Consider the following 24420-nt stretch of genomic DNA (forward strand, 5'->3'; position numbering starts at 1 on the left):
TACTAAAATGCGATCACATCTCTCAATTTGCACAAAGGATTTTTACAAGAAATATTTATATAAGGCGTTTTTCATCCCAACCCCTTGTTGTGATCACCAAAAGCTAATTAAATTAATATTTATTTGAATTTTTCATAAGATTTGTACTTTATTTTCATTAATAAATCTCTAAGGATCAATGTATAGAATTAATAATAATTAATGAGGTGTTATATTTACATTTATTAATAAAGACTCAAAAGAAAACAAAAACGTCGCAGGCACAACAAGAAGAAATAGTGACTAGTTCCGATTCAGAATGTAGACGAGAGATAGGAAGTTTAAAATCTAGGTATATAATAATAACTGTTATATTTACATTTATGTAATTGTTAAATTATTTATCTGAAAAATGTTTAAATGTTTTTTAGTAATGGATGGATATTTGAAGATAGTAGCTTGTATTCATCTAGCATAAGAAACAAGACAGACAGCTTTGAGAGCTATGTCAGTAGCGGGAAAGATGTAATTGTATTTTTTGTATTCATTTAATATACAGAGTGGCCCACCACTCACTGACAACTTAAATAACTTTTGATCCAGTTAATATTTTTAGTTGATTTTTTTTTTAAATAATAGTTATACGTTAGGTCTATAGCTATATCTCAATAATTAATTTTTTTACATTTTATTAAAAATATTAATTATTTTTAAATTTTAAATAAAATGTAAAAAAAAAATCTAAGATAGCTATTTTGTAGAGTAGAATTTAAGAAAAATTTTAGTAAAAAAATATCTTATTAATATTCAGTAGTAAATATTCTGTAGCGTTTTGAAGTTTGTGAAAATTTGAATTTTCATGTATTATTTTACGGTATTAAACATTGAAATACGTATTGAGAAAAGGACAGAAGAAAACGCTATCTTTTCAATATACTTTTGAATGAGAGTGATAAGTAATAATTGCCTTATCTAATTTCTTATCATGGTATTAATGCCAAGTTTGTAATGTATACACATTATCATCATATGTATACACAGTAATCATGAAAAGATAGCGTTTTCTTCTGTCCTTTTCTCAATACGTATTTCAATGTTTAATACCGTAAAATAATACATGAAAATTCAAATTTTCACAAACTTCAAAACGCTACAGAATATTTACTACTGAATATTAATAAGATATTTTTTTACTAAAATTTTTCTTAAATTCTACTCTAAAAAATAGCTATCTTAGATTTTTTTTTACATTTTATTTAAAATTTAAAAATAAATAATATTTTTAATAAAATGTAAAAAAATTAATTATTGAGATATAGCTATGGACCTAACGTATAACTATTATTTAAAAAAAAAATCAGCTAAAAATATTAACTGGATCAAAAGTTATTTAAGTTGTCAGTGAGTGGTGGGCCACTCTGTATACATAAATATAAAGTGGAACATATCTAACTGATATTCCCATAACTTTTGATACAACTAACATTATGTTACAATTTTTTATTTAATAATTTTTGCTTCTTAGACTACGTTAAAATCATAATTTGTATGATTTGCTTTCAATAATAAAAAATAAAACAATTTTTGTTTTGAAATATTACATTTTTCAAAATATCAAAAAAGATAGTTTTTAGTGATTTTTTACAAAAATGGTTACTAGTTCGATACGTTTTTTAGAACCAGTAATTATTGACTTAGCATGAGCATTTTAATACATTGAGTAAATATTTTGTGCGGGTGGGTATAAGATATTCATGTGTCCTTTATATATGTATATTTATAATGCATACTCCACCCGCGTTACATATCCACTCAATGTATGAAAATGTTTGTTAGTCAATAATTACTCGTTCTAAAATTATTATCAATCCATTAATAACTTTTGTAAAAAAAATTCTAAAAACTGGCAATTTAGAATTAAAAAAAAATTAAAATTAAATTTTTTTTTTTTAATGTTAATTATATTATTAGGTATAAGAGTTGTCAATTTGATCTGTTTCACTCTGTGTACAGGTGACTCTTTTAACACTAGCCACTTGATTTCTCTTAAATTTTTTGTTATTACATTTCTTTTGGTTTTTGTTAGTTACATATGTATCTTCATTTATCTATTTTTAAGTATTTTTTAAGTTCATCACTTAAACTTTAAAAAGGTATTGACTTTATTTTTTTAATAGAAACATACATATTTAATTCGCTTTTAAATAGAAAATGATGTAATTAAAAAAATGACTCGTCGATATCATCTTTTGAACCAGCACTTTGAGAGTTATGCACATTTTTATACCTGGATAGAAGGAGAATAGCAAATATTATCTACTATACGATCAGTAGACCTTTTTGTGTAATTTTTACAGTTCATAATGCAAAACTGATCATTTAGATATGATGTATGTATACCTAAAAAATAGATGAAATTGTAACAATACGATCATAACTTATTCATTGATTTTTTATGCATTTGTATTCCATTCAGCTAAGTTATATCTATAGTATAGTTGTAGTTATATAAATACTGTGATTCCCTATTTAGTTTAAAACGTTTAAAATACTCATGATAGTAAATATAACATAATAAAAAAAAATTGTTGATTTACTTCGTTTGTTAACTTTATCCATTTATTTTTCTTAAATGTATAATAATGAAAACATTTTATCAATTTATAGGATTTATCGTGGCCACTAGAATTTGGTTTATCTGGTATCCGTCACCAATTTATTAAAAAAGTAATAGTTAATTTTTATTTTATAGAACGAATTTAAGTGAAAATATTACATTGCTCTTTAATAAAATTTTTATATAATAATTTCAGCAGCCGTTTTGGATGGAAGGTATAATGGCTACACCAGATCTAATATTCCGTTATCAGATGCAACCTGTAGACATGAACGAAGTTCTTCGACAAGACATGAACGCGTTAAAAGAACTTACTCAAGTACTTGCATAAAATATATTTTTAAATAAAATTATTGATGTGATAATATATGCATTTAGCCTTTGTTAGTAAGTGAACAACTGCGACAATTGTATATGGAGCTGAATATCAACACTATATCAAGACCATTGTCTAACGATGATGAATCATCCTCTAATAGTGGAGAAGAATGTTTAATTTCCATTGGCGTAAGACAAATACAAAAATCAATACATATTTTAATTCATTGAATTTAATTTCTTAAATATTTCAATGAAAAAATCCAATCATTATTTTTTTTTATTAAAGGAAAACCATGAAAAATACAATTTTGACAGGATGGCTATGATTTACGAAGAAAATGCCCCATTACCACCGCCAACAAACCCCATTGAAATTTTCGATAGGTAAATACAAATACTATCAACTAACTACAAGGTCATAATAATAAATTATGTTTATCCAATATTATTTAAATTTAAAAAAAATGCACTGGAAAATTAGTTGTTTAAAATTAGTAATATTTTCAATTATATTCTTTTAAAAAAAGTTCATTTTGTTTAGAAACACTAATTAATTCAACAAATATCAAGACATTTGAGAAAATCTTGAATTAAAATAAGTTGTTATCGTCTAAATTTTTACTTAGATTAAATTTTATATAAAATGTTTAAAATTACAAATTTAATTATATTACTTCAAATAATTAACATAATTAAAAAAAAAATAGATCTACACTTGTTTTTTTTTACTTTTATAATTAATTGTTATTGTTTTATTTACTACTATAGTAATTACACTAATTTATTATTACTTCGAGGATACAGAAAATTTTATATAACATTTAAATTAAAGTAATATGTAATATTTGAAACTAAGGACTAATCTTTAAGACAAGTTAGTAAACATTAAAATAACAATGTTTATTTAAATACAAATTATATGTATATTAATATTATTATTTAGTCTATTATTTATTTCATATATACTATTATGTATTCTATCATCTTCTAACTTATTTTTTAATATTTATTTTTAAAAAAGTAAAAAGATATTAAAACTAACATATTTTTAATTTCCTCTAAAAAAATAGTATCTATGCCATTATTTTTATGATTAGAAATTTTGTTCATAATTACCTAACGAATACGCTAGTAAACCAAAATAAATTATTACCCGCACCTACATTACACAAAAAATCTCTTACGCCTAAGGATAACATATTAATCCAAAGATCAAAAAAATTCAAAAACCAAACCACAAAATTATTTATTATTAAAAGCCGACTTTCGAAAAAAAATTAAAAATCGTTTTTTTCAGCAAATTTAATTTGGATTTGAGTAAAAATAAATTTTAATTTGAACTCAAGTTTCGTTATACATAACGAATATATATATTTTTTTTGAATCTATTTGACAAAAATATTATTTCAAATTAATATTCAATACATTTTTTGACGATTAATATAAATTTATTCTATTTAATATGTATAATTATAGTCAAATTTTAATATGATACCATTTTAAAATATACTCCTTACATAAAGCTACTAAAATAAGAGACAACGGACTTTGAAAAGCTCAAATTTATATTGTAAATTTAAACTTTAAACCTATGTAAAATTATAATTAGTTATTAATAAATTGTAACTAATGTGCACATATATTTATTGAAAGTTATCAATATTATACGTTATAATATTTTGTGAAATAACTAAAAATGAAATCTCAAGAAAAAAATTTTGTATATTTAAGGATTTTTTGCAATACGGGTGTCAAAGTAAAATTAAACTTTCTATAAAACCACACGTAAAACTTCAAATTTTAATTATTAATATTTTAAACAATAAAAAGTATATAAAAGAAATGAATCGCGTTATAAAATAAATGGGGGTCCTAGAAATCATAGTTCAAAGAATAAAAATAATAAAGTATGGAAATCAAAGTAGTCTACGTTTACTCTATTTTTGAAACAATACTTGTTAAATTATAAATCTATTTAATTTGAATATCATAAAAAATTAACTAGAATTATAACAATTGACACTTAAATTATTATTATATATCTATTTATTATCTTATCTATTTATATAAACAACTTGAGGTATGACCAACGCGTGCAATTTCACGGGGCATCTCAACAAGAAAAAAAATGTGATGTTCCATATTTTTAAGTTTTTCTTTTTTTTTACTCATCAATTAAAAAAGGTCGTACATTTTTTTTCAGAGTACAATAATAATGCTTGCATCGGGCGTCAAAATGCCCAAGGCCGGTACTATTCAGTACATAAAATTATAAACATCGAAAAAATCGTTGAAACGTATTATAAAGTTATTTAACTTTTTAACCCAGTTATATACTTAATTAATTAAATGTTATTGCTTAATTAAATGTTTGAGAATGAGTTTTAATTGTCAACTATATAATAAATCAAGTATAAAATATATTTTTTTTTTCTATAAGAATTTTCATTTTTTTATGTAATTTGTTACGTTATACGGTGTTTAAATTATAATTATTTGTTTTTAATTGTTTTTTTTTTTACTTTCTTTTTACCTTATAAATATTTTGTGTGTCGTCCAGTTACAAAAGCACGTATGTCCAAACATTTATTTTTTCAATTTTCTTTTTTCCTATCCAGTTGTAAGCTCTTTTTAGTCAAGTTAAAGCAAACTTACAAAAAAAAAAAAAATTCTGCACAGAGTAACTCAGAGCATAAGAGCGAACTTTTTTTTATCGCATATAACTTGTAGTTAAAGATAGTTATAAACATTTTTTTTTAGCTACACAAATTAACAAAAAAAAAAACAAATTAAATTTTAGTAGTGAGATTTAAACTTTATTTATGAGCAATGAAAATAAATTAAATGAAAAATAAAAGCTTTAGTGTTGAATACATTTTAACGAACAAATTAATAAAAGTACGAAATCATATAAGTATGCACATACAAAATCATAAAAGTAAGAAAAATGTTTGAAACCTATAAAATATTCAATTTTAGCTTGATGATTTTGAAACAACAAAAAACATGTAAAATTTATTATTCATCAACCATTGTTTCATAATTATAAAATTTAATAATTTATTTTAATATTATATTTTTATACCATATGGACTTTTATCCAAGTTACTCTATGTCTTTTTGTAATTAGATTACTCACTTTTCCTATTCTTAAATTTGATGTGACTTTTCTGAAAACATGTACATCTATTAAAATTATGAGTGTCAAAATCTATAATTGAATTTCCTCTTTGTTTAATATTTAAGTAATCCTTAATTTAAGCACTTGAGAGTTTATATTATTTGAATTTTAACCAAAAATTAAGAAAAATTATTTTAAATGCGTAAGAAGTTTTAAAAAAATATATGTATTATTAATACAGATTTAAGAGGTGTGTTTACTGTATCTATGAATAAATATTAATTTTCAAATAAATCTGTAGTCTCCAAAATAAATATTACATTGATTCAAAAAATGACTAAAAAAAACGGTAGCACCGTGGGATCATGGCACAATATGAACGTGGCATAGTGGGACAAGTATGGATGATATCTGACAATGATTAAAATCACTATCATAAGAAACACTTCATTTCAAATCTGTTGATAGTTTGATTTTAAAAAATTGGTGGATTATTCCAAAAGCAAAATTAATTCCTATTTCCTTATTTATATCCTGAACACTTTTTATGATATATAAATATAATATATTAATAAATATTTAATAAATTTAAATTTAGTTATTAAATATTTAATAAATTTGTTCAATTTCGACGGTCATTTGCACATGAAAGATAGGTCGTCGGTACAATTTTTTTTATCTATAGTACGTAACATAAGTATTAATTGAACATATGTTTAAAAGACACAATATTTCCTGATCATTTTCAAAAGTTAAGTTGCAAAAATTCTACTTTTTATATGTATGTTTCAAGATTTGAATGCCCACTGTATAACGGGAAATTGTCTGATTAAAAAAAAAAAAAAATGTGTTGGATAAAAGGGGTATATATAAAGTATTTAACAACAAAAATTTGTGTTGATCCATTCAATTTTCAAAAAGTTATAGCAATTTAAAGTTGAAAATATAAAATCGGAAGTTTTAACACAAAAATAGTCTGTTTTTAGCTATGTCAGCCATTTGTACGTAGTAAATATATCGTCGGAACAATATTTTTTTTAATTTATAGTACATAACATAAGCTTTAATTTAACATATGTTAAAAAACACAGTATTTCCGAAACATTTTCAAAAGTTGAAAAAATTGACTTGTGAAAATTTTGCTATTTTAAATCAGTCCCTGTAGGCAAAAGTAATAAGTTTTCAAAAATTTTATATAAAATGAAATGACGTATTGTTAAAAAAATCGGTTCAGTGAGAGCTAAGAAAAAGTGCCGACAGACAAAAAAAAATACATCATAGTAAAATTATTACCATCTCAGCTTTGAAGATAAAATTTATATAATAGTAAAAATAAATCAATTGTTGAACTTTCTCATTTTTTACCAATGAAAATTTTCAAATTTATATTAGCTTCATCAGAACCAACTTTGACACATTGTATCAATAAGATAAAATAAGTTGTGTAATACAAAATTTTAAAAATTTGCAGTTATAGATTTTTACTTCACCTATAGAATTCTATTGATAACTTAAATGAGTCTTACAAAAAAGTGTTATTAGACAAAAATTGGTCCTGAACTTCATCCATCAAAACCGATTATACTACATCTTTAATTAACTAATGGCTTCATGTTTCTGCAAGATTTACAAACATTAGTAAATTTATTAACTTGAAAAGAAGATAAACATTACTCAACACTTAATAATTTAATCAATATCATTATTTGATATCTATTCATGAGATAAATATTGATTTACAAAATAATTTTTTTAAAGTAAAATTTATTTTTTATTTCAATATTATAGATATATTATACTGCACAATATAAAATTATAATATTAAAAAAAATTAACATTCATTTCTAAAAAAAAAAAAATTTAAGTAATCATATATATCTGATATAAGCAGTAAAATAGTGTCTGCAAACAGTATTAAGGCAAACATTAATATTCATAAAGATTGTCCTACATTTAAAGGAATCCAACTGACAGATATTTTATGATAACACTTTGGACACTTTTGACTACCAACACTTAAGCTATAAGATGTCAAGCAATGACCATGTATGAAATCATTACATGAACTACATTGAATTCCATAAACTACAATACTCATACAGCCCATACATCTTCTACTGATATATTTTTCAACTAAAAAGCCTTCCAATTCACTAATTGCTAATGGTGTAAGATAAATATTTTTTTCAGGATCAGCTGTTAAATATTTTTTTTCAAATAAAACATCTAAGGAATTGTCAAAAGAATTGAAATTTTTATAATTTTCAATCATTTCATTATATGGAGCACACCCTCCAGATGAAATGATGAAATTGACAATATCAGCAAATAACTTTTTAATAGGGTCTACTTTACAGTTAAATTCATCAACAAATAATGCTATAAATGTATAATTAATACTACCATTTTGTTCACAAATAGTTTTACTTATTTTAAACTCAAGTGGTAAAATTTTTGTATTGATTAGTTCGACAGTATCATCTAATTGTTTTCCAGGAAATAAATTTGCATTTATATTCTTTACGTCTTCTTCTAATACCATTCTATTGAACATGAAGTATTGCAAAAACTGTTTATGTTTTTCAGTATATGCCATTTCTTAAATTAAACTGAAATTTAATAAAAAATAATGTACATTATTTTCTAAAACTTGAACATAATAATGTTTATCAGAAGCATAATTAGAATTTTTTTCCCAGATCATAATATACATAAGAAAAATATTTAATAACCTTTTTCCAAATAAAAAATAATTGTATCATTACCGTGAAAGTATTTTTATCATGGGAGAATATAACACCTACATCTCTTTATAATTATAATAATGATGTTAATAAAAGTGTTTAAGCTTTCATAGGTTTAAATATTATAAAAAATATTTTCAGATACATCCTTGTCTTTAGTATATACTGACATTTCAAAACTGAGATGAATTGAGAAGTGTTTAGAAGTAAAAAGTTTAGGGAGGTTACTTTAATAAATATCTTTACATAATGAGTAAAAAAAAAGGTTATCACTAACATTATTTTACTAAATTAGATTGAAAAAATTGAGATAGGACCCTCTTATAAATGGCTTATTATTAGTTCAATAGTCACACATTTATGGTTATGTAACTAAACAATACTAAATATTAATGACAATATTGTCATCACTGTTCAAAACTGAAACAACTCAAAAAACAACATTTTCAGTATATTGATTTAAAAAAACTTTCTATATTAGAAAATAACTGGGCTATATTGAATTGGTTTAGTTAATTTTACATGTTTAATTATGAACAACTTAAAACTCAAAACCAAAATTTAAATATTTTGATTTATTGAATTTCTGAACAGGAACATTGATGTAACCAATATTTTTAATTATGTAACAATAGTTTCTATTATATACAGTAGTGAAATATGACGTTGTCATTTAAAAATATAAAGTTGTTACCCTTATAAGGAATATGGTAAAAACCTAAAAAATATTTAACCACTCAAAAAGTGAGGAATAAATTTTACTTATTATTTTAGAAGAAATATAGAGGTCAAAGAAAAATCACTAACCCTTAATACTAATTACTTGAACAACTGTAATACAGACTTAAAGAAACATACATTTCATACATTATTATAAATATGTCATATTTATAAATTTTAAAATTAGATAACATTATACAAAGTACATGTAAATACAAACCGAAATAGAGAAAACAGTAAAAATTTTATTTCTAGTATTTTGAATAACAAATTAAGAAGTTCGAGCTTAAACGTTCTTAATTTTGATGCAACTTTGGTAAAATGTTAAAATGGAACTATTGTATTAAAAGGTAATTTTAGCTACCATTAAATTAATTAACATAAAAAAATTTATCTCAAATTCAGACTAAAAACTGTTTTCAAAATGTTTGTAAGAATTAACTTGTAATTGCAGCGGGAAATAATTTGGATTAATCTGATAATAAAACATTCAAAACAGTGATAAAATGGTAATGAATCAAAATTATCGTATAAACCACACCAAAATATTATCTCAGTAAGCAGTGAAAACTACGATGTAATATCAATAGCAATCATGTGCAAATTATCAATTTTTTACTCTAGTTGATATTATAAATTGATATGAGTTAATAAATATTACATTAATATAATATTATTTTATTTTATTACTACTAAATAAATAAATCGTTGTTTAAATAATATCAATACTTAATATATAAGTTAAAAAGAAAAACAAGATTAGTTATGGGTAAAAAAAAAGGAGCTAGTGGTGGACATAATTTTGGACGTGCATTAATTAAAGACAGATTTGGTCGTACTAATAGAAATTTAAATCCTGATTCATTTGTAAGTTGACTTAAAAACTATATTAAATTATTTTACTATTTAATATTGTGAAATTTTTTTTGAAGTTGCATACTTCTGAATTGGCTGATGGGTATGAATGGGGCAGACTTAATTTACAATCTGTTACTGAACAAAGTTCATTTGAAGAGTTTTTGTCTACAGCTGAGTTAGCAGGGACAGAATTTACTGTAAGAATTAAATTAAATATTGACAGTTTCAACATAATAATTACGTATTTAATATTTATACAAGAATCCATTATTATAAAAATCATGTCATTTACATATTATAGGCAGAAAAATTAAATATTGAATTTGTACCTGAAACGCGTATGGTGGGCACATTAACAAAGGAAGAACGATCCAAAATTGAGTTAACTCATAAAGAATTTAATCATTTCATTAAAATTCCTCGCAGGTAAATATGGAAAAATATTTATTTCTAAGCATTAATTTTTCGTTTAAAGACCACAGTGGGATGGAAAAACTACTCCTGAAGAATTACAAACAAAAGAAAAACAGAATTTTCTAGATTGGCGTCGTAAATTAGCTGAGCTTCAGGAAGAAAAAGGTTTAGTTTTAACTCCATATGAAAAAAATTTAGATTTTTGGAGACAGCTTTGGAGAGTTGTAGAAAGAAGTGATGTTTTAGTACAGATTGTTGATGCACGTAACCCTTTACTCTTTTATTGTGATGATTTGGAAAAATATGCTAAGGAAGTAGATAAAACAAAAACCAACTTGTTATTATTAAACAAATCTGATTTATTAACTTTAAATCAAAGAAAATATTGGGCAAAATATTTTGACTCTAGAGCAGTATCTATTGCATTTTATTCTGCTAAACAAAATGCAGAAACTATTGAAGAAGGGGATGAGGAAGCCAATGAAAAAGTACAAAAATCATATTAAATAAAATACTTACAAGATTTTTATGTTCACTAATAATTTTTATTATAATTATTAAAATAGTGTGAAGAAATTGAAGAAGAAGAAACAGAAGTTATTGAAGAAGAAGATTGGAATAGTTCAGATTATGAAACTGATGAAGAAGAAGAAGTAATTGGTGATAATTATGGTAAATTAAAAATAATAATCATTCATTATATTAAATGATACATTAAGAAAAAATTATGTAATTATTGTAGAGGAATGTCCAAAGTTTAAAAACTCTTATAATTTGTTGTCAAAAGAAGACCTTATTACTCTCTTTAAAAAAATACATGGAAACAGAAAACGTACTTCTGAAGAGTATGTTACTATAGGTCTAGTGGGCTATCCAAATGTTGGTAAAAGTTCTACTATCAATACATTGTTAGCAAATAAAAAAGTATCAGTATCCTCTACTCCTGGAAAAACAAAACATTTTCAGGTTTGCATTGATTTATGAAATATGTTTATACATTGATTATTTAACACTAGCCACTCAATTTCTTTTAAAATAATAATTCTTTTTTTACCTTTTGTTAATTACATATGTATCTTTATTTATCTATTATAAAATATAACACATAAGGGATGAATATAAAAATACTTTATAACAGACAAATAAAAATAGATATTGAACAAAAAAATTATTTATTTTTAAAAAAAATTAAATGGTTAAATAGCGTTAAAAGTGCCACCTTGTACTTGTAATCTACTTAAATATATAAATATTTGATCAACTTATAGACACTTTTCGTGGATAAAGAACTAATGTTATGTGATTGTCCTGGATTGGTAATGCCTAGTTTTGTATTTACAAAGGCTGATCTTATTGTCAATGGTATTCTTCCTATTGATCAAATGAGAGATCATAGACCTCCAGTTAATATGATATGCTCACAAATACCAAGACATATATTAGAGGATCAATATAGTATAATGGTCACAAAGCCACTAGAGGGCGAAGATCCAGATCGAGCACCTACTGCTGATGAATTTCTTAATGCTTATGCTTGTAAAATTTTTAATTTTTAACTATTAAAAAAAATCTTTAAATTTCTTTTGTTAAAAATAAAACTATTGATCAATTTAGGTAGCAGAGGATACATGACAGCTAATGGTCAACCAGATGGCTCAAGAGCAGCTCGTATAATTTTGAAACATTATGTAACAGGGCGATTACTATATTGTATTGCTCCACCTGATATTGATCAATCAAAGTTTCACTCTTTTCCACCGCCTGATGAAAATAGAGCCATGAAAACTTTCACTCCTTTTGAAAATGTACTCCTTAAGGTAAATAAATAAAATATACCACACTAAATGATATTTAATTATAAATAGTAACTATTAACTATTTTCAGCCTAATGTAATGTCTGGCTCTGATCTTGACCTGATGTTTTTTCAAAAAGTTTCTATGGGAGCACATAGTAAAGGAACAAAAAAAGTTGATATAATGGGTAATAGTAATAACCAGTCTCAACCTGGTCAGTCAAAACCTTGGAAAAACCACAAAGAAAAAAGAAATAAACATGAAAAATTGAGACGTCAGTTTAGACATCTTGATATATGAATTGAATTTTTTTTTAATAAATGATATACAATTGTGATACATATAAAATGTTCTGCTTAAGGAACATGTATATATTATTAATTTGTTAAGATCTCATACTAAAATAAAGATTTTAACAAATAACATTTAATCATCACTGTTTTGATTTTTTCTTTTTATTTTGAAATCTATCGAGTGCACTGAATCGTTTCAATTGAGTATTATCATTGATTTCTACTCTTGACTTGCTATTTATAGTTCTAACAAACTCCTGAAAAAATGTTTATAAAAATAATAATATTTGTTTTGGATTTATATAGATGTTTTCAAATACTTCACAATTTTTTTTACCTTAGTTTTTTCTTCATATATTTTTTGTTTAACTTTTGACGGATTTGCTTGAGTTTTTCTTTTTAACTTACTTTTAACTTTTATGTTAATTCTAGTAGGTTTTCCAAACTAAAATATTTATAAATTTTCATACAGTGATAAATTAAATTAATATTTTAGCCTATTATAATCAAATATTAAACTCACATTTTGAGAATTTTTTTGTTCTAATCGATTTTTAAGTGTGTTAACATCAATTTCATCAACAGTAGACTCTAAAGCAATCATTTCTGCTGGAATCTAAAAAATTTGAATGTTTAAAGTTTATGATGCAAAATTTGATTCACAATAAATACTTTTTCTAGTAGCATCTTAACTTCAGCTTCTTTACGTTGTTTTTTTGTTTGGAAAGGATTACGTTCTAAAGCATCAAAATTAGGTTCTCCACTACCTGTACATTAATTATTCATGAAATACAATAACTTTTTAAATAAATTAATATTTGGAAATTATATACCTGGAATTAATAAACTTGAAAAACCTCCATCATGACCAGCTCCTAAAACATCTTCAAATGGACAAAATGCTAAATTTTTAATCGTTCTAGCAATGTTATGTCTCAGATATGCATGTGTAACAGATTTTGTGCAACATTCTTCATAAATCTAAAATAATAAATTTTTAATAATTTAAAATATTTTTTTATCATTTTAAACTTACATCAACCACATTATTAATTGCAAGAGCTAAATATCCTTTTTGACTAAATACCATACTTCTAGGACTTGCACGTAATTTATATTCTTGTAAAGGTCCACGAAATTGACGCATATCCCAAACTTTTAGTCTTCTATCCAAACCAGTTGTTGCCATATATCTAAGAAAAAAACAAACTATATTAAAAATAAATTAAATTAATTTTAATTCAAAAATTAAAATTTACAATCCATTATTATTCACAGCCAATGATGTAATAGGATTTCCATGACAAAGAATTTTTGCAACGGGTTCTTTTAAATTAGGACTCCAAAATGATACAACACCTAAAAGTTAGTTAAATTAATTACATTTCAAAATGATACACAAATATAATCTTCAATCACTTACCCTTAGTATTTCCTATACAAATCATAGCATTGCTTGGATTTTGTGACATCAAGCTTAGTCGACCCATTTTAGCATTAAATTGTTGAACCATCTTTCCAATTGATACATCCACCCATGATAAAAACCCTTCCTCGCTCTAAAAAAAAAAAAACGCTCACATGAAAATTATTTTACAAAAATTCTAGATGTTTTACTCACAACTGTGCTTAAAAGAAAATGGTAGGGAAGAAATTCCTGATGCAATACATTATTTAAATTTTTCAAACAATGCACTTCTACACCTTGATTGTCATAAATATAAACCCATTTTTTTTGGGCAACAGAAAATAGATTCTCATTGTGTAACCACCTGAAATCATTTTTTTGTTAAGATATTTATACTTTAATCTTAATAAAACATATATGATACATACTTGACATCATAAACTTCTTCCATTACATTTATTTCACACATTAAATATTTTGTTATCCAATCCATTGCAGCTACATGGCCTTTTCTTCCTCCAATCAATAATTGACGACCATTTAAGGAATAATCAATACTAAAATTACATTTTACAATGGAATTAGATAAAAATATCATATAAATAATTTTACAATGGTATATAATATTTAATTTAATATTTAAAATATAAAAGATAATTTAATACATTCAAATAAATTACATTTATTAAAAAAATTAAAATCTTGAATGAGCAACACTAAAAACATTACACTTTTTTTTAATCAGTTTTATTATACAAAAATTAAATTAAACAATAAGTTTATTAATTAATTAAACAAATTTTCTATTTATTTTTACAGAAAAATTTTTCTCTTTTATTCTATAGTTCATTATAATAAATTTATTTTATCATAATTACTCATATGGTCCAAAATCAAGACATAAATCAAAATGTTTTTGAGCACTAGTCACATCAACAGAATTTGATAATTGAGTTTGTGTAATTTTAGTTGTTTTTTCGCCATTTTCAGCAATTATATACCTACATTTATGTAATAACAAAATATAATTTAAAGAAAACATGAAAAAATGAAAAAATGATTACCCAGAAGTTTCTGGAAGCAACACATTTGCAGCTTCTAAAAGTTTTGCTCCCAACTTCTCTGTAGTTTCTTTTTTTATTCTTCGTTGATGTACTTTTCCCATCTAAGTTAAAAATAACGAACTATTTAAACCACACTTACAGCAAATATGTATATATATATATATTTTAGAACATAAGAGAAAAAATACCTACTTTGAATTTTTAACACCAACACTTTTTTCTAATTATAAAAAAAAATGAATGATACACATTATAACAAAAGCAATAATGTAAGAAAATTGTTTTGCTACACTAAATGGATAATAATTCTTCAACAATATAATAAAATTACTTAGTCCTAAATTATCATTAAAACGAAAGAATAATCCAATAATTTAAACAGTTTTCATTAGAAACACGAGTGTCTTATCATTTTATAATTTCAGATAAGATAAACCATATCTTTGCTTATACCACATATCAATTAAAATTAAAGTGTTTGATTCAAAACAATTCAAACAGGAAATACATTTCCATATTATATATGGAATATGTAGATATGAGTAGAATATGGCGATAGTTTTTCTGTAGAATTTTGTTTCTCTAACTAGATTTTTCCTGCAAAGATCCATTCCTCAAATTACAGAAAATTTCAAATAATATTGCTAATATTGCTCACAGGTATCTATCTATGATATGGCTACACTGCAACAAATGATCCTGATATTTTATATGCTATCAAACAACTTTTACTTATCTTTAAATATTCACTTTTATTATTGAATTAGTAATTATTTATAAATTAAACTATTTTTTCAGGTATTCATTAGATACCTTTACATTGATCAAATTATAAAAAAAATTAATTATTTTTTATATTACTCATTATTAAGTAGCAACATGCCAGTAGCAGAAGAAACTGTTTCTATATCTGATGTAATTATCCAACTTCAAGACTACAGTCCTACAGTAAATAAACTAATACAGAGAATTAATACTTTACATAATTTTTATAATAAATACTCGTATACTTAATATAGATACCAGATGCCATTACTGCTGCTATATGTTCTGAAGCTGGATTTGAAACAAGTGATCCCCGAATGTAAGTTGTCCTATTTGATTTTGTAGATTTTTAATAAAAAGTGTTAAATAAATTTTAGTATTAGACTGATATCAATTGCATCTCAAAAATTCATTGCGGATATAGCCAATGATGCATTACAACATTGTCGAGTTAGAATGGCAACTATGCCAACAAAATCAGGAAAAGTTCCTAAAGACCGTAAATTCACTTTAACTATGGAAGATTTAACACCAGCACTTAATGAATATGGAATTGTAGTTCGAAAACCACCATATTTTGTTTAATAGGACAACTAATTACTATCATTTTTTTTAGACCTTAAAATAAAATAATGATACCTTTATCCATAAATTCTTGTATACAATAATGTATTTGTACCTCATTAAAATGAATATTTTTTAATTAACAATATTTTATTGTGTGCAATAATATAGTCAACAAATTCTAATAGATGTTTGATATTTATTATGCTTTGGTATATAATCGCTAGGTTATAATAGGTCTCAGTAAAATTAAAACTTTCTTTTTTTATAATTATATTTTAACTTTGGTATTTATAATGTATCAATAAATATATTATTTAATAATTGCATTTAAAAATTGGTTTTATATTTCAAGTTTGCAAGTTTTATAAGTATTTAACTCGTAATCTATACATATTTATAATAACTGTATGTAATATTATTTAAACTAACTAAAACAAGTTTTAAAGTATGTTTTAGGAATTTTTTGTATTAATGTCTAGGTTAATTCAATCCGTAGGAGAGGGCAAGAGAATTCTGTTCTATCAATGATGTTCTCAAGTATTTCCAAACATTTTAGTAGTGTATTAATACTTAAAATGCTTCAAATTGTATTAGAATTATACTTCTCTTTGCGTTTTTTTATCATTTTTATACCTGTAGTCAATTATAATGGCTATTTCAAGAATATAACATTTTTTCATTAATTACTATACTGTTAGTTAATATTATAATTATTATTTATACACTATTTTCAAAAAACACATTAAATTTCAATGCAGTAAATTGTCATTTAGTGATTAGAACATTTTTATAATTATCATACAAACAATTTTTTGACGCATAGTAAAAATTATTTCACACTTATGATAACTGTCAATTAGTAGAGCCTCCCTCTAATCCTAGGTGTCTTATAATGAGATTGTCTTCAGTGTTATAGAATAAATAACATTTAAGGTATACAGAGCGATTCATTTATTATATACTATTTAAATAAATAATATTGAGAATTTTTTTTTAATTTCTTTAAGGTCTATGTTTCTTTCATTTTATTAATCGTAAAGTTTTTTTTTATATTCATCCGTTATGCTTTAGAATATCAAATTTTTTTTTAATAACATACATAATAAACTAATTTATCTAATAGATTTTGATATAATTAAAAAATAGTTAACAAATAACAACTTTTGAAATAGTACGTCGGAAGTTTTTAATATTTTAAAATACACACTGATAGTGTGAAGCGAGTATTGTTATATTTATCAATAATAATTTCCCTGTCGTCCTCTCCCTCTACTAAGGTAAGGTATAAAAATGTAAAGAATTTCTGAAATAGTGGTCCAAAAGTTATTATGGTCCAGTAATTTTAATAATTAAATCATCATTATATTTAATAAACTAGATAATTATGCAGTCTTGTAAAAAAATACTTTTTTTTTGTATTCAGAATAAGAACTAAAAAAAATTATTGAGAACATATTTAGAATAAGTATTTGAATGCAAATAAAAATTTATATTCATATATATATATATACATTTTTTCAAGAAATTAAAAAATTTAATTTATTTAACGAATATGTAAGTAACATCCATTTAACGGTTTTCTGTGCTTAATGTCAATACTATTGATTAACAAATTCGTAAGTCTCGGACAAGTGGTCGACTGCTAGTGTTAAATATTGATACACCATTACCTTGGATTAAATTATTAATCAAAATGTCTTAAAAAACAGACTGAAACGGCGGAATATTTCCCGGTCAATGTTAATTGTTAAAAGAACGAGGTCAAGCCGTACCGCGTGCGCCAGCTTTACTCGACGGAAACGTCGTTATGTGTGTATGCGACGGCGCCTAATAGGTTTGGTGGCTCGCGTGCCGTTTTCGTCGGCCTAGACAATCTGTAGTCCCTTAGCATCGACGCACCGTCATCGCCGCGTACCGTTACGGACGGGACCCAGCGGCCGCCGTATATGGCCGCTCAACACCCGGGACACCCTTAACATTTTTTGTGTAAGTCAGTCTTGTATAAAACGAATACATTCATTTTTAGTTCAAATATCAAAATTGTCATAATGACAAACGGAATAAAAAATATTGCATGGTTATTAGATTAAACATGATCATCTCAAGGCATCATCAACACCAGAGCTCCGTGTAAAATCATCCAAACGGGGTGGTCAAAAAAAACTTTATGGCACCTAAAAAGAAGAAGAGGCCCATCTTTGAATTAGTAGTAAGTAAATATGTTTAAAGTACATAAAACTTAAACAAATTCTTACTTGTTGTGCAAGATAGGGAACTCAGTTGTTTTAAGATGGTTTGGCAAATCACGCTATAACTATTATATTATTTAAATTTATATTGCTTAGGAAAAAGAAGTTTATAATTTTATGTATTTATTCAGTAGCATATTTGGATGATAGCTCTATTTGACCAATTTTGAACTTCGTTAGCGACTTCTTAAATGATATTTAAGATTTTTCATTTCCACGTGTGTTTTTAATTTACGATTTAAAAATATGTATTTTTAATAATGTTCATTCAAGGTTAAATTTAATTACCCTTATGTATGAATTTTAATAAAATTAAGTAATTGCTACCAGTAAAGATGTAAGGAATATCCGCACAAGATTACCTCACTTTGTATTCATTTTAGATAATCAACGTTTTTTTTATGTGTTAACTAAATATATTACATGTATTTACTATTATTTATAAATACTATTTATTTGGATTCTACGTGATTTGAATATACAGGGTGTTCAGTAAGTCAGGAAACGGGTTTCTGACTTACTGAACATTCTGTATAATCAAATATTAATAAAAATATTTAGTATTAGATTTAAACATGTTTATTAAATACAAAAAAAAACCAAAATTAACGAAAATATATATTATTAATATAAAAGAGGTATATAACATAAGGTACTCTATAAAACTAAAAATAATTTTTAATTTTGCCCTAGAAAAAAAGACTGATCGAGGCGCAACCAAATTAAATGAGGTCGGGGTCACGGCAGATTGCACAGGGGTTGCGCACACGACTAATAAATGTTGGATATTATTTTAGTTACACCAAAAAAGTTTTAAACTTTGTATCTCAAGTTAACTCATTTTTATGATTGAAAATCAATCATATAAGTTTACAAATTGTTAAGTAACTAGATTTTCTAAGATTGGTAAATTCAACTTATATTAACTGAATTGTGAGCTACTTTTTTGTAACCTTTAAAAAAACATTTTTCTTAATAAAATGGTTTTTATTAGCTTTTGATGTTTCCAATTTGAATTAGTTGTATTATAAGTAGTGCGCCATCTGCTAGAATAAATTCTAACAAATAAAATTATTTATTAATTCAGCCTAAGTTAAGAATAACTATGGTATTTTAGAATCCCATGAAATAGGCAATATGAGAATTTCATAAAATAGTTCATGTCTAAATTTTCAAACACACATTTATGACATTTTATCGCTTTAGTTAACAGTGTGTTCTATTTCACCACTATAACTAATTTTTAATAATAATATTTTTAGTGTGGTTAAACTAAATAATTTTGTAACAATTTTTTTTTTTTAATTAAGTATCGAAGCTAATTTATAATTGGAATAAGTATAATATTTCCAAATACTTATCGTAAAAAATTAATTTAACGATAGCTTGTAAAAATAAACCGTAGTTGACAAATAAATTTGAATTAAGAGAAGGGTAGACATGACACAACTAAAATTTTCTTTTTGTGAAGCATAAAATATTTTCATTCTCCCTAATATTTTTAATTTTTAAAAGAAATTACCCAGCTTCATATAATATTGAATGAAAATAGTCTTTTTCAAAATTGTATGGCATGTATCCTTATAGGCATAGGACCTTATCAGTTTTAATCTGGGTCAAAACATATAAAACATAATTTTTCAATCATTTTTTATTATACACTATTTTGCCAAAAATTCAATGTATTTAATTTAATATAATCTACTTTTAAAATAAAGCAAATTGAATTTTATATTTTTTAAACATTTGTATTAGTATATTTTCTTATCATCCATTCAAATCTTCAACTATTTTTATAATTTTTAATTAACAATAACAATATTCAAAAACTGATAAAATTTTAATAGAGTGATGATTTTTAACATGAAAATATTTTAATCTTATCAGTCAGATGAATTTATAATATTACATATTTTATAATATTATCAGTATGAATCATGCAATAGTTCAGATCATGATCAACAAAAATAAAATTCCATAATTAATTGTTTTACTAAACGATCATGTTTTATGTTTAATTATGAAACAAAATACTTTTTTACTATTAAGCAAATTTATGATGATGATTACACATATAACAGTACATCAAAGTACAAGTGTCCAACGTGAAGAGGTCTTACAACCTTCTTATTGAACTTGAGTAAACATAATTTGCATAAGTATACACAAATACATAATTATTACAAAATCTTAGAAACACATTCCACATTANTCATGCAATAGTTCAGATCATGATCAACAAAAATAAAATTCCATAATTAATTGTTTTTTTTGGTCTTTAAATCTTTAAATATCATTATTAAAAATTAACGTAAATTTCTTTATTTTTGCTTGTAGATTAATGATTAAACCATTATAGTCAATTATAATATTTAAATCATGATATATGTAATTATTTTTTACGGTGACTTCTTGTTTATTACTAGTTACTATTAGCTAATTTTTTTTATATCTTTTAAATAGATAAATTTTAAGTTGGGTAAGTAGCGTAATTAGACATTTTGTATGGGGGAGTCTAGATAGCTTTTAAAACATAGTGTAGTAAGGATATTCATCTCTCCACTATCTCCATTACTAAGGTTTTATGTACTGGGGGTGTCTGGATACGGACTAACCCCTTAGTAACGCTACTGGTTGGGTTTTATATTTTAGGAATCTCCTTTTTTTTTATAAAATGATGCACTATATAATAATATATTATTTTGTATTCTTAAAATTGAATCCAAAATAGTAGTCAGACCCGAAATGTACAGTAGTTACTATGAAAGACGCATTTAGAAAGACTACCAATCGCAATGTTTGACAACAGAGGTGATTTTCTTGATAAACTATCAAAAATAAACAAGCTGCCGATAGATAGGCAAGTAACAATGGTGAAAATGTTAATTTCAAATAGTTAATTTTACGCTCAATGTTGAATAATTCTCAAAAACCAGTAAAATATTCGATATTTGCCAAAACAAAAGTTTTGAATGATGGGAAATTGGGAGGCACAGCGATGACGGTTTGGGTGCGGTAGAGTGCTTCTTTCGGGAGTTTGACCCCGCCGGCAGAGAGAGCCAGTTAGAGAGCGCGCGATGCGGATAATACGCACGCACAAGTACACGCACTAGATACTACTCGTAAAACACATACACACACAAAGACACCTTAAGCGTAACGTATTCGACTGTGCGCGCACACGCACTACCGGGACGCGGATAAATAAGTATATATTGTACACACAGGATAATAATACAATTCGGACACCGCACCACCACGGCCACCACCAAGCCCCAAACGAGGGAACTGCCGTCGCCGTCGTCAGCGGCGCTCACCGACACCACTTCCGAGATAACACGCGACGGCGGTGGCCGCAGCGGACACCGGTCACTCGACGAGTGTCGGACGTTCGTTTGCACAAGTCGGGTTCATATTAATTTAACTAATATATTTTACAGATTAACACGAAATTATAAAATATTTATACATGTGCCGGCAGTGGCTTTATATTTTTAATAAAATTACCAATCGAGTTTAAATTATACTTAGTTTTTTTTTGTTTTACTTGTTTACCAAATTTTTGTTCATAAAAAAAAGAACTACCAAGTAGTTTAATAGTCGTGATAAATATATAATTTCAACTAATTAACGATATTTTTCCAAATCAGATCAAGTGATTGCGAAAATTAAATTTTGAATTTTTTTTATTAACATGTTTGTGACGAAGTTCTACCCGGTGTTTATTAACCGAGTGTGCCTTACCGTCGCGTTTTAGTGCGCGTCGAGCCATGCTCTTTACGACGATCTCGGTTGGATTGCACTTGTAAGAGGATCCAAAAATAAAACTGAGCATCTAGAAGCTCTCGTCGAGCCTTCGGCGGGTGCTCGCCAAAAATGAACAACTTTATGGATTATTTCGTCACCAAGGAAAACTATACGAACCGAGGCCACTGGGCTCGGGCTAGATACGTATCTGAGGTAAGGAAACAAAAACAATAACAAATGTTTACTGTCGTAATCCGGTCTATATGAATGCGCGAGTGTTACTGTGACGGCGTGTTCGCCGATCCCGTTACCTAGGTTACCACAGTCGGCAATCGCATACGGTTGGGCTTAGTCTAGCGAGGTTGCCACATAGTGCGCTCTGAAATCCGAAACCCCCCGATGGTAGCGGCCACTGTTTTCTATGACAAAAACGGCAGCTCATCAACCCTCATTTTTTTTAAATTAAATAATTTTTGATGTTTCCACTGTTGTGTCTTGTTAGACTTTCCCATTCTGTCACGTGCCGTGGTCAGCGCGTTGTATACGTTTCGAAATAATACAATGCAATAAACGACTTCTTTTTTATTTGTTTGTTTACATATAATTGTAAACTAGACAGAATTAATTGAGTCAGTATGGTTCGGTGGAAAAGAAAATTATATGCGTTCTAAAATTATTTTTTACATCAATGACGCAAACTGTGGCGTGTCAGGGGTTGCCTGAACCCATTATTTAGATGGAAGGACAAATGTGTGGGTGGATGGATATTGGCCTTTAAGCAATAATATGATATTTGTCGAATCGACAAAGTTTAACATAATGTATCTTTAAGAATTATTATTGTTTCAGCTTCTGAATTTTCTTTATTAAAAATTGATAAAATATTTTTATTCAATTCATATGGCATGGTTTAATAAATAATAACTAAAAAATATTATGAAACAGCAACTTTGAAAATAGAACTTGGGCAGTAATGCTTATGTCAGTAATATGTAATAATAATTATTGATAGAATTGTCCAATGGTCTAAAACAATATTGGCAAAATTCCAGTGTTCTAATATTTTCTAGTCTATTATTACAAAAACTTTCTATTATAAAGTAAAATTAGTACTTATGTATTTTTTAACAACACACAATATATTTTCCATATTGCTTTAATTTCAAGTTTCCTTTCGTTTTTCTCGTTTGATAAACTGACGTTGTTGTGTATTTATTGATCACTTATATTCGTATATTTTATAAAACTATATATTTATCCAAGTTGAAAAAACCGTACAAATTGTAAAAACTGGTGAATTGTTATGAGCTGCCGGAATAATGAATTTCATTATATTCATTATTCCGGCAGCTCTTAAATTTTTTTTTTCATAAATGTAATAATGTAATTTTCCATGCATGTAAAACCAATATTTATTAAAATACTTTGGATTATTCTTAATTGAATAATAATTTACTTAATAATACATTTTTGCTACATCCATTAAAATCTTACATCCTTAAAAAAAAAAAAAATTCCTGATCGAACATATTTATTTTGAATGAATTGTATAAATTTTTAAGAAATAGTTAGTCATTGGACTTTTAAATTTAAAAAAAATACTGAAAGTTCGAGTGCTGCGATAGCATTTTACTTTTATAATTTGCATGTGTCGGGGTAAATATTTTCTAATAGTCAAATATGTTCCAAAAGTATTTCGAAAAAAGAATGTTAGTTCAGATTTTTAATATGAAAAATTATTCGGGTGTATCGTAATTG

At 25.4% G+C, this 24420-nt stretch overlaps 6 protein-coding genes across 11 annotated transcripts in view; 4 read left to right on the top strand and 2 right to left on the bottom strand.

Moving 5' to 3' along the window:
* Nucleotides 1–5617, top strand: part of LOC126901968 (period circadian protein) — a 34821-nt gene extending 29204 nt beyond the window's left edge. Inside the window, exons 20-26 of one of the 4 annotated variants that reach the window (XM_050678956.1) lie at nucleotides 234–331; nucleotides 411–504; nucleotides 2647–2706; nucleotides 2796–2915; nucleotides 2975–3103; nucleotides 3204–3301; nucleotides 3459–3718. In XM_050678956.1, coding sequence (XP_050534913.1) covers nucleotides 234–331; nucleotides 411–504; nucleotides 2647–2706; nucleotides 2796–2915; nucleotides 2975–3103; nucleotides 3204–3301; nucleotides 3459–3471 — 612 coding nt within the window. In that variant the 3' untranslated portion in view covers nucleotides 3472–3718. Of the gene's footprint in view, nucleotides 1–233; nucleotides 332–410; nucleotides 505–2646; nucleotides 2707–2792; nucleotides 2916–2974; nucleotides 3104–3203; nucleotides 3302–3458; nucleotides 3719–5120 lie in introns of those variants that run through there. The other 3 variants (XM_050678955.1, XM_050678954.1, XM_050678957.1) reach the window with 3 other exon arrangements.
* A 214-nt stretch (nucleotides 5618–5831) lies between these two features.
* LOC126901974 (non-structural maintenance of chromosomes element 1 homolog) lies at nucleotides 5832–10044 on the bottom strand. Of its 2 annotated transcripts, none has more exons than XM_050678970.1 (2): nucleotides 9590–9609; nucleotides 5832–8647 (listed from the first exon to the last, which is right to left on the bottom strand). In XM_050678970.1, the coding sequence occupies exon 2, from the start codon at nucleotides 8632–8634 to the stop codon at nucleotides 7972–7974; it is 663 nt and encodes a 220-aa protein (XP_050534927.1). In that variant the 5' UTR covers nucleotides 8635–8647; nucleotides 9590–9609; the 3' UTR covers nucleotides 5832–7971. The 2 variants fall into 2 exon arrangements, with proteins under 2 accessions (XP_050534927.1, XP_050534926.1); XM_050678969.1 differs by lacking the exon at nucleotides 9590–9609 and adding an exon at nucleotides 9723–10044 and having other exon boundaries at nucleotides 5835–8647.
* Nucleotides 10045–10129: 85 nt separating this feature from the next.
* On the top strand, nucleotides 10130–12999 carry LOC126901970 (large subunit GTPase 1 homolog). The gene is made up of 9 exons (XM_050678964.1): nucleotides 10130–10369; nucleotides 10435–10557; nucleotides 10662–10786; nucleotides 10836–11262; nucleotides 11341–11446; nucleotides 11517–11740; nucleotides 12043–12310; nucleotides 12389–12591; nucleotides 12660–12999. The coding sequence occupies exons 1-9, from the start codon at nucleotides 10268–10270 to the stop codon at nucleotides 12867–12869; spliced, it is 1788 nt and encodes a 595-aa protein (XP_050534921.1). The 5' UTR covers nucleotides 10130–10267; the 3' UTR covers nucleotides 12870–12999.
* Nucleotides 12865–15729, bottom strand: LOC126901971 (WD repeat-containing protein 46). The gene is made up of 13 exons (XM_050678965.1): nucleotides 15527–15729; nucleotides 15335–15435; nucleotides 15149–15271; nucleotides 14699–14827; nucleotides 14484–14634; nucleotides 14286–14421; nucleotides 14122–14221; nucleotides 13899–14055; nucleotides 13696–13843; nucleotides 13535–13629; nucleotides 13386–13478; nucleotides 13200–13307; nucleotides 12865–13119 (listed from the first exon to the last, which is right to left on the bottom strand). Exons 2-13 carry the CDS (start codon nucleotides 15433–15435, stop codon nucleotides 13003–13005), a joined length of 1458 nt encoding a protein of 485 aa, XP_050534922.1. The 5' UTR covers nucleotides 15527–15729; the 3' UTR covers nucleotides 12865–13002.
* A 338-nt stretch (nucleotides 15730–16067) lies between these two features.
* On the top strand, nucleotides 16068–17355 carry LOC126901975 (transcription initiation factor TFIID subunit 10). The gene is made up of 3 exons (XM_050678972.1): nucleotides 16068–16282; nucleotides 16354–16418; nucleotides 16477–17355. The coding sequence occupies exons 1-3, from the start codon at nucleotides 16214–16216 to the stop codon at nucleotides 16682–16684; spliced, it is 342 nt and encodes a 113-aa protein (XP_050534929.1). The 5' UTR covers nucleotides 16068–16213; the 3' UTR covers nucleotides 16685–17355.
* Nucleotides 17356–18577: 1222 nt separating this feature from the next.
* Nucleotides 18578–24420, top strand: part of LOC126901969 (monocarboxylate transporter 1) — a 28741-nt gene continuing 22898 nt past the window's right edge. The window contains exon 1 of one of the 2 annotated variants that reach the window (XM_050678960.1): nucleotides 18578–18875. In XM_050678960.1, coding sequence (XP_050534917.1) covers nucleotides 18834–18875 — 42 coding nt within the window. In that variant the 5' untranslated portion in view covers nucleotides 18578–18833. Of the gene's footprint in view, nucleotides 18876–22224; nucleotides 22876–24420 lie in introns of those variants that run through there. The other variant, XM_050678958.1, reaches the window with a different exon arrangement.

This window comes from Daktulosphaira vitifoliae, unplaced genomic scaffold (genome assembly GCF_025091365.1).
Source record: "Daktulosphaira vitifoliae isolate Bord-2020 unplaced genomic scaffold, ASM2509136v1 Scaffold_3, whole genome shotgun sequence".
Classification (NCBI taxonomy): Eukaryota; Metazoa; Arthropoda; class Insecta; order Hemiptera; family Phylloxeridae; genus Daktulosphaira; species Daktulosphaira vitifoliae.

Bases quoted from the DNA above. Each gene is read 5' to 3' on its own strand.
- LOC126901974 (XM_050678970.1), bottom strand. From the start codon at position 8,634: ATGGCATATACTGAAAAACATAAACAGTTTTTGCAATACTTCATGTTC.
- LOC126901970 (XM_050678964.1), top strand. From the start codon at position 10,268: ATGGGTAAAAAAAAAGGAGCTAGTGGTGGACATAATTTTGGACGTGCA. The intron at 10,370-10,434 runs GTAAGTTGACTT...TTTTTTTTGAAG, and splicing joins ATTTAAATCCTGATTCATTT to TTGCATACTTCTGAATTGGC. The intron at 10,558-10,661 runs GTAAGAATTAAA...TACATATTATAG, and splicing joins TAGCAGGGACAGAATTTACT to GCAGAAAAATTAAATATTGA.
- LOC126901971 (XM_050678965.1), bottom strand. From the start codon at position 15,435: ATGGGAAAAGTACATCAACGAAGAATAAAAAAAGAAACTACAGAGAAG. The intron at 14,828-15,148 runs GTAATTATGATA...ATGTAATTTTAG, and splicing joins CTTGATTTTGGACCATATGA to TATTGATTATTCCTTAAATG. The intron at 13,479-13,534 runs GTATTTATTGTG...CAAATTTTTTAG, and splicing joins TTAAGATGCTACTAGAAAAA to ATTCCAGCAGAAATGATTGC.
- LOC126901975 (XM_050678972.1), top strand. From the start codon at position 16,214: ATGCCAGTAGCAGAAGAAACTGTTTCTATATCTGATGTAATTATCCAA. The intron at 16,283-16,353 runs GTAAATAAACTA...TACTTAATATAG, and splicing joins TTCAAGACTACAGTCCTACA to ATACCAGATGCCATTACTGC. The intron at 16,419-16,476 runs GTAAGTTGTCCT...AATAAATTTTAG, and splicing joins GAAACAAGTGATCCCCGAAT to TATTAGACTGATATCAATTG.